The sequence below is a fragment of the Balaenoptera physalus genome (genome assembly GCF_965194825.1).
Source record: "Balaenoptera physalus genome assembly, chromosome: 7".
Lineage (NCBI taxonomy): Eukaryota > Metazoa > Chordata > Mammalia > Artiodactyla > Balaenopteridae > Balaenoptera > Balaenoptera physalus.
The window spans coordinates 32,889,730-32,903,689 of record NC_138886.1 but is presented as its reverse complement, the minus strand read 5'-3'; the positions used below and the strand labels follow the sequence as shown (position 1 = coordinate 32,903,689).

The window sequence follows — 13,960 nt, the reverse complement described above, 5'->3', positions numbered from 1 at the left end:
TGGAAGGATACTAAGAGAAGAAGACTCCTATCCTCTACAGTATTGTAATTTGACACCTAATTCCTAGCCAGGAATTAAGAGATCTAGATTCCAGTGCAAGCTTTGTCACTGATTGGCTGTCTGATCTTGGTTAAACCATGTTTTCTCCTTGGGCTTCTGTTTCCTCATCAGAAATATGGGACAGATACTGCTGATAATAATACTTAAAGTGGTTTGTTAGGACTTTTAAATGAGATGTACTGTCCTTTAAAAAGTATAAATTAACTTCAAATAAGGGCTAGATTCACGGATAAAAAGATTTTAAAAATATGTATAATGAAAATTTCATGAATTTTATAATCAAGTGATTAAAGGAACTTTGTTTTTTTAAAATTAATTAATTAATTAATTTTATTTTTTGGCTGCGTTGGGTCTTTGTTGCTGTGCACAGGCTTTCTCTAGTTGTGGCGAGTGGGGGCTACTCTTCATTGCGGTGGCTTCTCTTGTTGCGGAGCACGGGCTCTAGGCGCGTGGGCTTCAGTAGTTGTGGCACACGGGCTCAGTAGTTGTGGAGCACGGGCTTAGTTGCTCCATGGCATGTGGGATCTTCCCGGACCAGGGCTCGAACCCTTGTCCCCTGCATTGGCAGGCAGATTCTTAACCACTGTGCCACCAGGGAAGTCCCTGAAGGAACTTTAAAGCAGAAATTGTGACTGGGGAAGGAATGTGACTCTGAAGCACAAAATCACATCTGATGATACAGAAAGTTCACATAATGACAAATGTCTTTAAGAGAATGAAGGTATATTCATGTATATGTATGTATGTTTATTCATTTAAATATGAAGAAACTGATTTCATGACATGAAGTTTTCTTCTGTAGAATTTGGCCGTACGTATTCAGTAAGTGAGTTCTGCCCATGACTGCTAGGATACATACAGGCTTACGGTGGAGCCCGGGTCTCTTAAGGCAGCCTTTAGGGATCCCTGTGACTGTTGTGAGGAGGGAGGCAGTGACTGGCTGGATTGAGATGGAGCAGCCTTATACTGAAGATGTGACAGTCTTTGGGCAGGAGTGGTGGAGGAGTGGAGAGAGATTATTTTAGGGTTCCCCTTTGATTCTGAGTTAGTTCAAAGGGTTCCCAAAGAATATCTGGCTCATTCTAGAAGCTAACCTGGACCAAAAAAGTATGATAAGCAGGGGCCAAAGTCACAGAAAATTAGGGTGGCTTTAGATCATTTGGAATTAATCCCTTGGACCTGCTCTCTTGTTGCCACACTTACACCGAGGGAAATCAAAGCAGCTCATGCCACTTGGCACAGTGGTATGTATCAGGCCTCAAGGAGAGCAAGCCTACCTAAAGGATTAAAAGAAATTGCTGTCTGGATGGCAGTTTGTTTCTGAATAAGAATATATTTATTTACCTTTTAAGATACAGACATGAAGAATGGAATTGTAGTACAGAATGGAATTGTTCTTTTTCCATTTTATCTATATTTCTAGATCTGTCAGGGACCCAGCTCTATTGTCTGAAAGCTTCTCTCCCTCCTTTTATGCCTCCTTTTACACCCTGCAAAAACTTGTCTGCATTGTTTGCCAGCTCTGTGGCTTTGGGCAGTTAGCTGATGTCTCATGCCTGAGTTATTTCATCTTTAAAATGAAAGTAATGAACCCTGCCCAGTGTACGTTACTGGATTGTTGTGAGGTTCAAATGAAACGAGATGTTTGTGTGAAAGCACTTAAGCACTTGGTAGATTGTAAAGTTATATCCAAATGACAGGTGTTATTCTTATTGAAAAGATATTTGGAAAAAAATCTGATATACAGTATGAATTTGCTGCATTGTACAAAAAAGCTAGTTTAAGGCCTCCTTCCCTGTCATAGTTTATTCTGTGTTAATGGCTTTCAGATTTATCCAGACAAAAGCTGTCTTCTGTTGAATGACAGCAGAAAATTCCATTGCTTTTCCTTCTATTTATTATAAGCCTGAATGCCATTTCATGAATGGGACTCATGCCTCTGAGTAAGTCAAATGTCTGTGTATAATATCCTTTTTAGTTCTTTCACTCATTGAGGAAAAGATAAAACATTTTATGTTATGAATTCAAATGTTTATTACTCAGTACTATATGACCATAATTTAGGAAAGGCCCTACCTCTCCCTTTCAAAGACTGTACTTTTAACTTAGGAATTGCAGGGAGACAATGGAGAGATGGGTTCTGGCACCTAGCTCTAAACTTAAAGCTAATTGTATCCCTGTTGCATTTATTTGAATCACAGGTTGTGCACGTGCCCATATTTAAGCTGTCATTAGATTGCAAAGTATGTGGGAACACGCAAATGTGGGCCAGATTTATTTATTTGGTTGTGCTGGGTCTTAGTTGCGGCAGGCAGGCTCCTTAGTTGTGGCACATGGGCTCCCTAGTTGTGGCACTCACGCGGGATACAGCTCCCCAACCAGGGATCGAACCCGGGCCCCCTGCATTGGGAGTGCGGAGTTCCATCCATTGTGCTACCAGGGAAGTCCCCTGTGTGCCAGTTTTTGAGGGTGTGCGTCTCTTAGGCCAATGTTTATTATGTCTCATTCATGCTTATGATCTCTTTAATGCATGCATGTCCTTCAGGTCTTATTTCTGTTGTTCACTGCATGTAAAGGTGCTTGGACCCTGTTGAAGTTTTCTCTCAAGCAGTTCTAAAAGGTACAGAAGTAAAGCAGAGAATATAGAGATCTGAATTAGGCCTGTTTATTTTTGTCTTTAGAAGAAAACTATTACTTTTTAAAAAATGCTCAGATTTTCATGTGGGTTATGGTAACCAAATACAGATAATATGATAAATCTAGATTTGATTTTTAATTCCAGTTCTGCATCTAGAATCCAGTTGTGAAGGGGAAGACAAAGACTTTCTTTGTCCTGTTAGGCTTTCTTGACCCTGCGTGAGTCCTGAATGTGTCAGGCATTTTCAGACTTCCCATTTGCTATTCCCTTTCTTCTTTACTCCCTGCATTTCTAACTTCCAGATCAGCCTCCTGAAATGAACTCTTAAGTATACTTTAAATCTTTAAGTACATGGTGTGGCCCTGTTCAAAGGCTTTAAGAAAATTTAGTAAGCTAGTGTCTACTGTAAACAACATAATTAGGAATTGGTTATTCATAATACAAAAGAGCTCCTTGATTTAAATAAGGATTTTTCACAGATTTATTTTTAACCAGCAGTCTCCTTATAAAAACAATTGTTTACAATTAGACTGCTAACTACTTTGCAGGAAGTAGGGAGGATGGATAGAGCAAGGGGAAGGAAGGATCTATTTGAGAAACTTAAAGATGAAAAGAGACAACTTAAAGGTTTAACATTTGGATTTATAAGTATTTCATACCAGAGAATCAAAGAGACCAGATAATTTTATTTACTTCCATTAGTTTAATTTGATCTAGCAGGCAACTCAAGATAGCTTATAAGTGACACAAATTTATATGTATTAGACTGTATAAATAACTGTAGAACATGATGTACACTGATATTTTGTCAGTGTCAGTATAATTTGACAGTTCTTAGTCCATGGGGAATTGGAATAGTCCCAAATATAGTGTTACTTAAATTGTGTAGGTAGTTAGTAAATACTTTTATGTAAATGAAATAAGTGTGGTAATATTTAAAACTATGTATTTTATAGTAAGGCAAGTTCAGTTGGTGAGAAAACTGCCAATGTCTCATCACCAAGGTAAGTTACTTGGCATCATTCCTTAAGATATTAGTGTCGCCTAGGCAGCCAGTTCCTGGTGCATAAATTGGTAAATTGCTTGTCTTGAAATCGTTTCTGTGATAATTTTTACTGATTTATTAAAAGTTAGACCAGAATTTACTTCTACATTTCTTGTGCTTACACACTTTTCTCCTCCCATTTGTAAAACTGTTACCAGACTCATCTTTCTGAAATAAGATTTTTAAATTATTTCTTTCCTTTCATGAAATGAATGGAAATGTTTACTAGTTCCTCTTTCACCCACAGCTCTCATTGGTCATCTTGAGCCAGGCATTCAGTACTCTTCACATTCTGGTGCAGCTTCTCTTCTCTTCTCTTCTACTGTTTTACTACATACATCCTTTTTCTGCTTATCTATCTAAGCTGGTTCCCTAAACATGTATCAGCCATTTGTTTCTTCTACTTTTGCTTGCATATTCCTCCTACCTAAACACCTTACCTCCTTGTCTTCTTCTTTGGTCCTATCCCTTCTGTAAAGGACAGTCTAAATCCAGCTTATCTTTTAAAGCCTACCTTGACTCTCTAGGCAGGAGTTTCTGGATTCTTTTATTTTATTTTATTTATTATTTTCCTTTTATCATGAATTATTGTTTTTGAAAATTTACTCTATCTTTCCTCAGTGAGACTGTAAGTTCCTTTAAGGAGTTAAACCTTTCTGAGTCACTCTTTTAACGCCTATCGTGGTGTTAGAAACAGGTACCGATATTGATTGTTTGTGTCGAATACTATTTCTTTTTATCTTTAGGTTTACCACTGCTTGTTCAGAGGACAATTGCGAGAACTATTGTGTTACAAGAAAGTATTGGCAAAGGTCGTTTTGGAGAAGTTTGGCGAGGAAAATGGAGAGGAGAAGAAGTTGCTGTTAAAATATTCTCCTCTAGAGAAGAACGTTCATGGTTCCGTGAGGCAGAGATTTATCAGACCGTCATGTTACGTCATGAAAATATCTTGGGATTTATAGCAGCAGACAATAAAGGTCAGTAACATTTGCTTCTCCTTTGAGTGTAACAAAATATATTTAATCCTTTCCACAAATAAGACTATTAAACATTGTCATATTTGATGAGAAATGGATGTTTGCCATATAAATTAGACCCATTAAGTAAAATAGAATATATTAGAAGCCTTTAGAAACAGGAACTTCTTAAGGATTTTCTTGACTTTTGACAACATGTTCCTAAACCTCTAAATTGCTTTATAAAATGTAAAGAGCTATTTTAAAAAAGAAAAAAAAAAATGTTACATGCTTTTGGTTTGGTTTGGTTCTGGGAAGTTAGTTACTGAGGATAGTCATAACGTAGAAAAAAAATTTATAAACTCTGGTTGCCCAGAGTTTTGGGATGATAGGCTAGAGCTCAGATATGTTTCCTTTTAATCTCTTCCTGACCATTAGGGCATTCTAATATTTCCTAATGACCTTATGTACAGGGAGAGTAAGAATAACTTCTCAGTGTATTCTGTGTTTAAATTGCTAAGGGCTAAATAGATAAATCTTTTAAGTAAACTCACTTAAATAGAGAAATGGTTTCTCCAAAACCACCTTGCCCTTAGTAACCATGTGGACCTTTTCTTGCCTGTGGTACACAGGTGCTTGAGGCCTGGGGGCAGATCAGATGCTGAAGCAAGTGAGGAAGCCAAGTCAGTAGACAGTCAGCATGAGAGGTGACTGTGAAAAGTGATTTCAGACTGCACTTCATTTACTTTCCTGGCTTCAGTTATTATAGTAGTGCCCACAATCCTACCTTTATAGCTTTTGTCAGAGGCTTGTATTGGGTTGGCCAAAAAGTTCATTTGGGATTTTGCGTGAGATGTTACAGAAAAACCCAAACGAACTTTTTGGCCAACCCAGTATTACAACTCGACTCTCATCACACCCACCCTGAATCAAATGTATTTCCCACCTTTCCTATTTTTTTAAAAAAATGCTATCATTATCTTTTTTAAAGGCCATAACCATAGTCATCTTTTTACTTCTCTCCCTTCCCATTTTCTTCAACAATATTTATTTTTTTGAAATATTAACAATGTTTAATCTCAGTTTGTGTTCATGGGTGATTTTGATTTTTCTTTTTGCTTCTCTGTATTTTCAAATTTATTTACAACAAACATTTATTACTTGTTTTTTTTAAACATTTATAGAAAATTTCCAGTATATAGAAAAGTAGAGAATAGTATAATGAACCCCCATCACCCAGCTTCAACAATTATCAGCTCACTGCCAACCATATTTGAGCTCTGATTCTACCTACTCTGCCCCCTCTGAATTATTTGAAGCTAATCCCAGATAGCATATCTTTTCATCCATAAATATCTCAGTTTGTATCTTTAGATTATGGGGAATCTTTTTTTGTGAAACATAACCATATGACCATTGTCAATTTTAAAAATGCCATCAAATATCTAGTCAGTTGCACATTTCTGCAGTGGTCTCCCCCCCTTTTTTTTAACAATTGGTTATTCACTTTAGGATCCATTGCATTGGGTTGATATTTATCTCAAATCCCTTAAAATCACTAGGGTTCCCCTTTGTCTTTTTTTTTCTTCTTGCAGTTGAAGACACTGGATTGTTTGTCCTATAGGGCTTATCATATTCTAGATTTGCTAATTGAATTCTTATAGTATCTCTGAACTTGCTCCTTGTATAATTTGAAAACTGGTAGTTAAAATTAGAGACTGAATCTGATTATTTTATTGGTTTCCTGAAAATATTACATACTTTCTACATATTCTTTCTATTGCATCAAATGAGGAGGTGTGTGTGATTATCTGCTTTTTGTGACTTAGGGGCGGTGATGGATCTAAGCAGGGATTATCAATAGATACTACCAATTCAGTATTACTTAATTTAAAAACAAAACAAATAAACAAAAGCAGTGATCATAGTCTGACCAAGTCCTTAGTTTTCACTTTTTCTTCTGTCTTCGACACCAATTTAGCTTCTCCCTCAACCCTTAAAACAACCTTTGTATTCTGTGACTCTGGACTTTCTTATTTCTTAATAGGTGTTTTTGTTTTCTTAATACATATGAAGGCTCTAATTCTACAAATAGTAATTTCTCCCTCAAAGAACTTACCCACATTTTTGCTTTCAAACTCAATGGTAGGTAGTGGTGACTTTCAAATCTGCATTTTGAGGTTCAACCCTTACCCAGGCCCAGCATGTTTTAGGCTTGTTCCAAGTTGTAAACACACTAACCGACACAAAATGTTCCTGCTGCTGTGCCCTGAACTCTTCCCTTTCGCTCAGGCAGCAGCCAAGCTGGTACTGTCATCTGGAGGTTACCATGGGAACTGGCAACCCTGCTGGCTCTTCCCTACACCTCCTTTCTTCTTTGTCAGGGGTTAATGGACTTTGCCTAGAACCTAGCCCCTCCACCCCCTATTCCCGTTTTCGTTATCTTTCTCATACTGATTTAGTTTATTCCACCTTAGACAACCCTTTATGTGGGCATAGCCTCTAATATGTCCTTCTTCCTTCCACCTGTCTTGTCAGTTACCTCAGAAAACCTCCCATTCTTCCATCTTGCTGTGTTCCTATTTATTTCTTGTATTTGTGAGCCTTTCAGAATTCAGGTATGGTTAATAAGCATGCAGATAAAGCTAGTGATGTACCTGTATCAAGGAAAGGTATAAGTTTGAACAGAATCAGTTTACAAAGTTTATGAAGAAACAAGTTGATAAAGAACTAGTATCATGAATATCTAAATCCTTCTGAAAATACCCAGAAATCTCCTCCAGAATCTTCTGAAAACATTTCATTCCTTAATCTTTTCTAATCAGAATTGCTTCCTTTCAATTAACAACCTTCAAAATATAGAAATTATTTTATGTCAATCTGAGTTTTTTCTTTTGTTTTACAACAATGGGGAAGTTCTTATGTGCCATGCATTGTACTAAATGCTTTTTAAAAATCTATTATCCTATTTTTAAAATCTTCTTAGTAGTCTCGCAAAGTAAGGTATTCTTGTTGTGTAAAAGAAGGAACAAAGGCTCATTGGTTAAGAAACTTGTCTGAGGTCATGTAGTCAGTGACAGCCAGGCCCTGATTCCAGCCCAGGTCAGAATGACTCCAAGTGTGCATCTTTTACTGAATCGTCGTGCCTCCTAGTATTGTTGTAATACTTTTTTTGCTTTCATGATTTTGTGAGATATATGATTTTCCAGCTACTCCTAGGTTAAATTAGCTTTTGTGGACCAGCCTAGCCTAGAAGCCCAGCCAGAACCTTTACCATGATTCTCATGGGAACTTACATTTCCAATTCATGTCCTGGCTTACAAAGGAACTTTTGGAAGAACACATACTCCTAGTTGTTGAGGTTCAAAATCACCTTGTGTAAAACTGGATTCAGTCCTAGCCTTTTCTCCTCGTGACATTTTTAGCTCCTGTCTCAGCTTCCCCATGTGTCAGTGATACCACTATTTTTATATTTTTCTAATCTGGAAACCTTGGAATTGTAATCTTTTCTGGCTTCTTTGTGAACGGTATACACAGTCTGTTTGTCATTAAAGCTTGCATTTCTCATTTAAGCTCCCTTTCAGTTTGTCCAATAATATTCCATTCCCACTATAGCCACACTAGGTTCCGGGTACTTCTCATCTTCTTCCCTCCCTCCTCCCTTGTTTCCCTCCCCCCTTCCAGAAACAATCGTTGAGCACCTAACTTGAACCAGGCATTCCTCGAAGCATTATCCCAGCCCTGCTACCATCTGTGTGGACTCAACATCACCATTTTTGAACTATGATTCCTTCTCTCTTGAATGGGATTAGTTATCCTTGCCTTATCTCAAGATTAAGGGGCTTACACTTTAAGGATCTAAAGGAGACATACATGAAAGTATAAGAAAACTGAAATACAAGAAAATATGAAAGAAATATATACAAATTTAAGGTACCAACATATTGCAGTTGTGTGATTCAGGATTGAGAGTAAAAAGTGATAACTTTTGAATAAATCATAAATGTTCTATAGCCCATCTGAAATATTGTTATTCTACTTGGCAGACAATGGTACATGGACTCAGCTCTGGTTGGTGTCAGATTATCACGAGCATGGATCCCTTTTTGATTACTTGAACAGATACACAGTTACTGTGGAAGGAATGATAAAACTCGCTCTGTCCACAGCAAGTGGACTTGCCCATCTTCACATGGAGATAGTTGGTACCCAAGGTAACTCAAAGCAATCCTGTTATTTTAAGCTTTAAATTCCCATGGATCTAATGTCTGTTCAGAAAATTTTTGCAAGAAGTCAGCTTAATTGGAGATATTTAAAATGAGTTTTTAGATGAGAATATTTTACCTTTCTGTTGAAAATCTAAGGTGGAGTTATGAATCTGGGAATTTGTTCAGAGATTCTCCAATCATTGTAACAATACTGATATTTTTGTAAGTTCTTAAAAGTAGTAGCGTTTAGTCTTTCTTGTGATTTTTGAGGATCTTGATTTTGGAATTTAGTTTATGTGCAGTACCATATGAAATGTGAAAAAGCTTTGTAAACATCAACATGCTACATAAACGTTATCTGGCTACCTAATAATTATATTTGACCCTAGGATAAGGAGACTGCATGAGACAGTTTTACAGTTGAAAAATTGAATACTAAGTTTTAGTTATGAAATTTTTATGCTTTGATTTTTGTGCCATATAAGATATCAGATGCCAATATATTCTCTGCTCTAATGATTATCCACTTGCTACCTGATGACTCCCCCACTCCCAACTTTACAACACACAACACACATGCTGTTTTACTATCTCAGCCAGCCCCATCTTTGTAAATTTAATTATTGTTGATTATAATAGCTTTATTGAGTTATAATTTACCCATTTGGTATACAATTCAGTGGTTTTTAGTATATTCACAGAGTTGTACAGCTGTCACCACAATCAGTTTTAGAACATTTTCATCATCTTAAAAGAACCCTGTAGTTCTTAGCAGTCATTCCCCATTTCCCCCCAAACTCTTTAGCCTTAGGCAACCTCTAATATACTTTCCATCTCTATAGATTTGCTTATTCTGGACATAGCATATAAATGGAATCATACAATATGTGATCTTTTGTGACTGGTTTCTTTCTCTTAGTGTATTTTCAAGGTTCATCCATGCTGCAGCATTTATCAGAAATTCATTCTTTTTTATGGCTGAGGAATATTTCATTTTTTATGGCTGAGGAATATTTCATTGTATGGATATACCACATTTTGGGTATCCATTCATCAGTGATGGACATTTGGGTTGTTTCCACTTTGAGCTGTTATGAATAATGCTGCTATGAACATTGTTGTACAAGTTTTTGTGTGGACATGTTTCCAGTTCTCTTGGATATATACTTGGGAGTGGAATTACTGGATCTAAAGATTTGTGAAACTGCCAGACTTTTTTTTCCAAGTGCCTGTACTATTTTACATTTCCATCAGCAGTCTCTGAGGGTTCCAAGTTTTCCACATTGTAATTATTATTTTTAAATTTAAATTATTTTTAAAATTTTATTTTTTTTCCTGTTTTAGTGAGAAGACTTCTAGATTAAAATACATAGTCCCTGCATAGTACAACTTTTTCTAGTGGTTAGTATTAAGGTATTATACATTTAATAAGTATATTCCAGTTGATAGACAAAGGAAGTGATTGAGATTCTTGGTTCTTGAATTCGAGTATCAGTGACTAGGATTCCTGTAAAAAAATTCATAGGGTATCAACAAACTAGTATCTTTAACCCCCCAGTCTTTGAGTATTAGACTTACATTTTTTGAGCATCATCTATTTTCTTTGAAGAAATGTAATTTCAGCAACTTTTTGTGTAATGATTCACTTAAGGTGGTTTAGTAATGGCCCAGGTATTGCGGTGATGGGGGCTGAAATGCTTCAACACTGGGATGGGAAGAGAAGCTTTTGAACCTAAAGGTGAGATTTGTGATTGGTATTACCATTTAAGCAACCATGTTTAATTTTTTTCTTTCTTTAGGAAAACCAGCCATTGCTCATAGGGATTTGAAATCAAAGAATATCTTGGTAAAGAAGAATGGAACTTGCTGTATTGCAGACTTGGGACTGGCAGTAAGACATGATTCGGCCACAGATACAATTGATATTGCTCCAAACCACAGAGTGGGAACAAAAAGGTATACTTATGGCTACACAGTGATTAATATGTTCTGAAATTGACTTCTTTTCCTTCTCATTTCTAGATAGATACATATCTTTTCTGAAACTCGACCTTGTACTTTATTAGATTGCTCACAGGTAGAAGATCTCATGGTCTTGCCTGCTCTGAAACCAAGGTTACCTGACTTAAAAAGGTAACTGCTGATGAAAGGTGGCCTTTCCAGAAAATATTACCGTTATGTTAGTTATCATAATAGTAGCTAATGTTTATGGGGTACCTACTATGTGCCAATCATTTTAATGGGTCTTTTATGTATATCATTTATTGCTCTCTTCAAATGTTGTGCTGTAGTTAGCCCAACTGTTTTCATATTTTTATTTCCTGAAAACATGACTTTCTCTCTTCAAACTTTCCCATGTGCTGTATCCTAGAGCATACTTTCTGCTTTTATTTCCCTAACTTGTACTTAGTCTTCCTTTCTCATAGAAATCCTTTTCTGGACTGTTAGGTGTCCTTGGCAAGGGCCCTCACTGCATGCTAAACTTGGACCATTGAGGCACTTAGCACATTATAACTGTCCATTTATTTGTCTGTATATTCCATTGGATCATAAGCTGCTTGAGAGCAGCCTTGTATTCCCAGCATCCATCACAGTGCCTAATACATAGTAAGTCCTCAATAAATATTTGTTGAGTCTATGAGTACTCAAAGGACCTAATTAGGGTAGGTATCACTACCCTCAATTCAGAGATGAGGAAACCGCCTTGTGGAGGTTAAGTAATGTGGCCAACCAACCTCATGGATGGTAAGCTGAAGAGCTGAGATTTGAACCTGGGCCTTTCTGACCCAAAAGGCTTTGCTCTGTGTATCACAGCATTTGCCACCGCATATCTTCAAACTGCTACCTTGGACTTGAATAGAGCCAAACTTCATTCTGTCTCAGTCGTATTTGTGATTTATGGATTCAACAGGGACTCTCAGATCTCTTGACTCAGTGTTCCAGGCAGTGGTTGCTGCAGGTCTTTGTGAGTCCTACGATTTTTGAAACCTCAGAACTGTGCAAGGTGGTATCAATAGGAGAACTGGCATTCATTTTTATCTATTATTTTGTTCCTTGGAGTATGTCTTTGTCTTTCCTTTTATCCTGTATTAGTGAGAAGACTTCTAGATTAAAATATAGTACATAGTACATAGCCAAGTAGGTGGTGTACATTAGGACACCCCCCAGGCTCCAGGAGCGATTGTGAGCTGCCTCTGCTCCCCTCATGTGCTCTGGGGGCACACGTGAGCTGCTACCACCACCAAGAACCCCAGGACCAGGCATCGGCCACTGCATCTGCACACCCTCTATCAAGGGGATAACTGCCAGCACATGCTGAGGAAAGAGGTGACAGGCATCCATACTAAAAACAGCCCTTGCGCCAAAAGTATTAAACCCACACAAGGTACACAGGGACACCCCCACATATAAACAGTCTTCCAAGACCACCACAGATAACCTTCTCCTAAACTCACAGAATAAGAGAAATACAAGTAAAGTGAAGAAGCAGAGGAACCACTCCCAGTTAAAAGACCATTAGAATTCCCCTGAAAGAACAAACAATGAAACAGACCTCTTCGGTCTAGGGGACACTGATTTCAAAAAGGAAATAGTGAAAATACTAAAGGAATTAAGAAAGGCTATCAACAGAAATGCAGAGTACTATAAAAAGGAACTAGAAACCATAAAGAGGAACCAAGAAAAATTAGAAAACACTTGCTGAGACAAAAACTGAAGTAAAGGCAATGAATAGCAGAATAAATAATTGAGAAGAACGAGTAAGTGACCTGGAAGATAGAATACGGAAATCACCCAATCAGGATGGCAGACAAACGAAAAAAAGAGACCTATGGGATAATATAAAGCATGCCAATCTACACATAATAGGGATTCCAGAAGGGGAAGAAAGAGAAAAGGGGATCGAAAATGTATTTGAAGAAATTATGACTGAAAACCTCCCAAACCTTAGGAAGGAAACAGATATCCAGGTACAGGAAGCACAGAGGGTCCCAAACAAGGTGAACCCAAACAGATCTACATAACAACCTATTATAATAAAAATGGCAAAAGTTAAAGAGAGGATTCTAAAGGCAGCAAGAGAAAAAGAGTTAATTACAAGGGATCCCCCGTAAAGTTACCAGCTGATTTCTCTACAGAAATGTTGCAGGCCAGAAGGGAGTGGCAAGATATATTCAAAGTCCTGAAAGGGAAAAATCTGCAACCTAGGATACTCTACCCAGCAAGATTATCATTGAGAGTAGAAGGAGAGAGAAAAAATTTCTCAGACAAGCAAAAAACTAAAAGAATACAGCAATACTAAAGCTATCCTAAAGGAAATATTGAAAGGTCTTCTCTAAATAGAAAAGGAGTAACAGTCTATAGGGAAGAGAAAATCACAATTGGAAAGCAAATTACCTAAATAAGCCAGTACACACACAGATTAAAAAAAAAAAAATTCTGTGAAAATGAAGATAACCACAATGAACAGCAAAAGGATGAACATGAAGATGTAAAAGAGGACGAGCATGAAGATGTAAAAGAGGACATCAAAATCATAAACTGTGGGGAAGGAGGGTAAGAAAATGTAGATTTTTTTTTTCATTTCCTAGATGTGTTTGAGCCTGTATGACTACCAATCTAAGGCAAGTAGATATAGGACGGGGTTAACATATTTGAGAAACAGAGTAACCACAAATCAAAAACATAATCACAGTAGATTGACAAAAACAAAAAAGAAGAGAACATAAGTGTAATACAAGAGAAAATCATCAAACCACAAAAGGAAAAATAATAGAAAAGGACAAAGAAGAAATATAAAATCAATGGGAAAACAAGGTCAAAATGGCAATAAATAACATATCTATCAATAGCTACTTAAATGCCAATGGACTAAATGCTCCAATCAAAAGACACAGAGTGGTAAGCTTCTGCACAGCAAAGGAAACCATAAACAAAATGAAAAAACAACCACAGAATGGGAGAAAATATTTGCAAACTATGCAATGGACAAAGGCTTAGTCTCTAAAATTTACCAACAGCTCATATGGCTCACTATCAAAAGAAGCAACCCGAT

At 37.0% G+C, this 13,960-nt stretch overlaps 1 protein-coding gene across 8 annotated transcripts in view; it reads left to right on the top strand.

Moving 5' to 3' along the window:
* TGFBR1 (transforming growth factor beta receptor 1) overlaps positions 1 to 13,960 on the top strand; it is a 56,002-nt gene that overhangs the window by 39,008 nt on the left and 3,034 nt on the right. The window contains exons 5-8 of one of the 8 annotated variants that reach the window (XM_082468733.1): positions 4,490 to 4,720; positions 8,746 to 8,913; positions 10,707 to 10,863; positions 10,974 to 12,054. In XM_082468733.1, the coding sequence (XP_082324859.1) occupies positions 4,490 to 4,720; positions 8,746 to 8,913; positions 10,707 to 10,863; positions 10,974 to 11,031 (614 nt within the window). In that variant the 3' untranslated portion in view covers positions 11,032 to 12,054. The other 7 variants (XM_082468726.1, XM_082468727.1, XM_082468728.1 and 4 more) reach the window with 7 other exon arrangements.